Source organism: Lupinus angustifolius, chromosome LG11 (genome assembly GCF_001865875.1).
Source record: "Lupinus angustifolius cultivar Tanjil chromosome LG11, LupAngTanjil_v1.0, whole genome shotgun sequence".
Classification (NCBI taxonomy): Eukaryota; Viridiplantae; Streptophyta; class Magnoliopsida; order Fabales; family Fabaceae; genus Lupinus; species Lupinus angustifolius.
This window is the reverse complement of record NC_032019.1, coordinates 11,480,554-11,484,131: the sequence shown is the minus strand read 5'-3', so window position 1 is coordinate 11,484,131 and position 3,578 is coordinate 11,480,554. Positions and strand designations below refer to the sequence as shown.

General features: G+C 31.7%; 1 protein-coding gene across 2 annotated transcripts; it reads left to right on the top strand.

Moving 5' to 3' along the window:
- LOC109359480 (uncharacterized protein At1g66480-like) lies at positions 318 to 2,106 on the top strand. Of its 2 annotated transcripts, none has more exons than XM_019604162.1 (2): positions 318 to 1,138; positions 1,779 to 1,990. In XM_019604162.1, the coding sequence occupies exons 1-2, from the start codon at positions 545 to 547 to the stop codon at positions 1,836 to 1,838; spliced, it is 654 nt and encodes a 217-aa protein (XP_019459707.1). In that variant the 5' UTR covers positions 318 to 544; the 3' UTR covers positions 1,839 to 1,990. The 2 variants fall into 2 exon arrangements, with proteins under 2 accessions (XP_019459707.1, XP_019459706.1); XM_019604161.1 differs by having other exon boundaries at positions 321 to 1,141; positions 1,776 to 2,106.

Sequence of the window (3,578 nt, the reverse complement as noted above, 5' to 3'; positions counted from 1 at the left end):
AACTGTATTATGCTACCTCAAATTCAAAAATATTTTTAATCATAAAATAATTCACATAACAACAACAACTGTAATGATCGTAACCATAATCACAACCTCTATTTAAAACACCTGGGATACATATGGCTAGATGAAAAGTATCACTATGCTAACTTTTTTTGGTACTAATCACTATGCTAACGGTTGCTAGTTCAAGTTTTTTTCTTCATTAGAAAGCGAAATGGTACTTAGTTTAGTCTTTTCTGTTTTTGTACCTGTCAAAAAATTTGTCTTGCTTTCAAACTTTGCCTTCTTTGTTGACCTATGACCCCAAATTTCACAACCACCCATATAACAATGTCTTAATCTCACAACCACCACTTCCATGTGAGCGTTACAACTTTGGTGATTTGTGAGGATTAATGAATACCCTGAAAAGACTACAAATTTTGCTTATTATTATTATCATTCTTGAGACACTCACATTTACTTCCTCTTCACTTTTTAGTGCCTCATAGCACTGAAAAAAATAACCAAACTCAAATTTAGGTCATTTTAGGTACTAATGGGAAATAGCTTAGGTGGAAAGAAGACCACAAAGGTGATGAAAATTGATGGAGAAACCTTCAAGTTAAAAACACCAGTGAAAGCAAGTGAAGTCCTAAAAAACCACCCTGGTCTTGTTTTGCTTGAATCTGAGGCAGTGAAGCATTATGGGATAAGGGCAAAGCCTTTGGAAGGACACAAAGATTTGCAGCCAAAGAGGCTCTATTTTCTTGTGGAGCTTCCAAAAGAGTGTAAAGTTATTCCAAGAAGGGTCCATTCTGGAATTAGCATGAGTGCCAAAGACAGGCTTGAGAGCCTAGTTTTGTCTAGAAGATCAGCTTCTGACCTTACAATTATGAAACAACAGTGCAATATGCAAAATGGTGGGGTTAGGTTGAAAATGAGACTTCCAAAGAAGGAGGTGGAGAAGTTGATTCAATGTAGTAAAAATGAGGCTGAGGTGGGTGAAAAGATCATGGGACTTTGCATGGGTAGTAATGGTGGAAGTGATAGTAAACATGAAATTGAGGAAATTGGAGAGAAGATGATGATGAAGGAGAAGTTCCTGATGCATTGGAAACATGGCAAAGACAAAGTTGGGGAGAGTTCAAAGGTATGATTTCTAAAAACAACAAAGTCACGTGGGGATCCTCTCTATGGTACTTGAGAGTCCAGTACTGGAATGTGAAACTCATATTTGTTTCATCAATTGTAATAAGTTTCTGCCTAAAAATATTTTAAAATCTGAATCATCAATTTTTTTAAAGTCCATGTGTCACAATCTTATGTGGTACTGGACCCTCAAGTAATGGGAAGAAACATTTTCAAGTCACATTTGCATGGTTGACTTTTTTGTATGATTAGCTTGTGAATGGTTAAAAATTTGGAGAAAAATTGTATTAAGTGATATACACTCTCATTGTATTAAGTGATATACACTCTCCAGAATCTCAACTATTTTTGGGTAATCATTTTCAAATTACATTAAGTCGATAATATTCTAACCCAACCTCAATTTACTAATAACCAAATTCTTAAATGCTGCGTCCTTTTCAGTTTGTTTGTTTTGCACAAGATAATGATTCTTCCATATATATTGTATAATTTAAACTTATTAAAAAAATGCATGACATGATTAGGTTACCATGAAACTATTATTTATGAAAGGGTGGTTAAGCAAACAATATTATGCAAAGTTGCATCATTTGCATGTATCTAAATTAATGGTTTGTTTTGGATAAACAATTTTGCAGAAAAGAGTGAGTTTTATGCCAATCAGTGAAGGAGGGGGACCAATGGTTGTGGTTTCGTAACAATCATTTCACATAACCATGAAGCCCAAGACTGAAGGAGCTTTGTGATGCTTAATTTGTAAAATATAAGAGTGGTGTTAGTTCTTTACTATGTTCACAAGTTAAAATAACTATGAGTAATTGTATGTTAGTTTCATGAAGAACACAAACATGTAAGTAAAAAAGTAGTTTATTAATACAAGCACGTTTGAAGTAGTGAATAATTGTAAACCTAAAGGTGATTTCACTAGCATCACTCGTAAAATTAAATAATATCTGTACATTTTGTGGGAAAACATTTTCTGATTGAGATTCTTTCTTTGTCTTTCTTTTAAAAAGATTATTAATCATTTTTTTTATTGGGCAAATGTTAATACATTAGTAATTGTTATAGGTGAGATTCGAACTATCAACCTCAATCATTCATCATTTATCCTAACCATCAACACCTAATAACTTTCTTTTTCCTTCAAATTTGTTATGGGTGGTGAAACTCAAACCCACAACTTCCTACTCTTCTTTCCTTATATTTCACTCTCACCGCCAGACTACCTTATGACTTCTTCTGGTGCAGCACCAGCGATCATTGCGCAGCGTTGACCACAAACAATTAAATAAAATACATAGAATAAATAGAAGAGAATAAACAAGAGAATTTGGTAACAGGATTCGGTCAATTGTGCATACGTCTCTGGGTGCGTTGAGAGGCTACCAAGATATTATTAGAGAATAAAAATTACAAGTTCTAGCACACACATGGACTCAACTACACATGTGACATTTTTATTTGATGTTTATATCTGGTGGTCATTATAATAAGAGATTTGAGTCTGATATATGATATTGGTCATTCTACACTATTTGAATATCAGACAATGTAGAACAAATACAATACATATTTCAAGTATCGGAACAACTTTGAATTATTAATCCTCTTTATGAGATATTTTATTTCTTAATGTAATATTTACTTTATTTTCCCTTATTCATAAATAAGAAATAATAAATTTGTAATTTTGTAATGAAACTTAAAAAGGTAAAATTGTAATATTATATAGTATATTTATAATTCAATTAAAATTATCTTGTGATAATGACTATGGAGTAATATAGAACACTCCTTTAGACAAATAATAAGGACAAATGGCCCTTTCAAGATGATCATTTGAGGCATTGGTTGGACAAACCATTAGGACACGTGGCCCTCTCAGGACACTAAGTTAGTCAACCATGTGATTGTTGATCATCATTTTCACCTAAATATTTTCAATAATTTTATTTCAGCAACTGTTTCAGCCTTAAATATTTTAACCAGTCATTAAATTATGTATAAATTGTATGAGTATTCTTTTTATTTTTGTTAACCAATGATATTTAGTTACATGAATAAAAAATTAATCTTTTTCTAAAATATGTGATTTCTCCTCCTTATTATCCATTGAATTAATCTTATCTCATATATTATTGGAGGATTCACCTATCGGTACACTACTAAGTCAACTCATTATTAGTTAAGAGTATTTTTTTTACTACAAATAAAAGAGCTTTTACATATTCATGAATCTTACTACGTTTGTACGAGTTGACAAACTTGCACATGAGGGAAAATGTTTTTTTTGGCACATGAGGGAAAATGTTTATTTAGGTCACCAAATTGGACATACTATATAGGTCACGCTTTCTTTCCCAGTAGACATTATATCATCAATAATTAATAAAAAAAGTATAATATTCATTCATTTGTATTACTTTTATCTAATA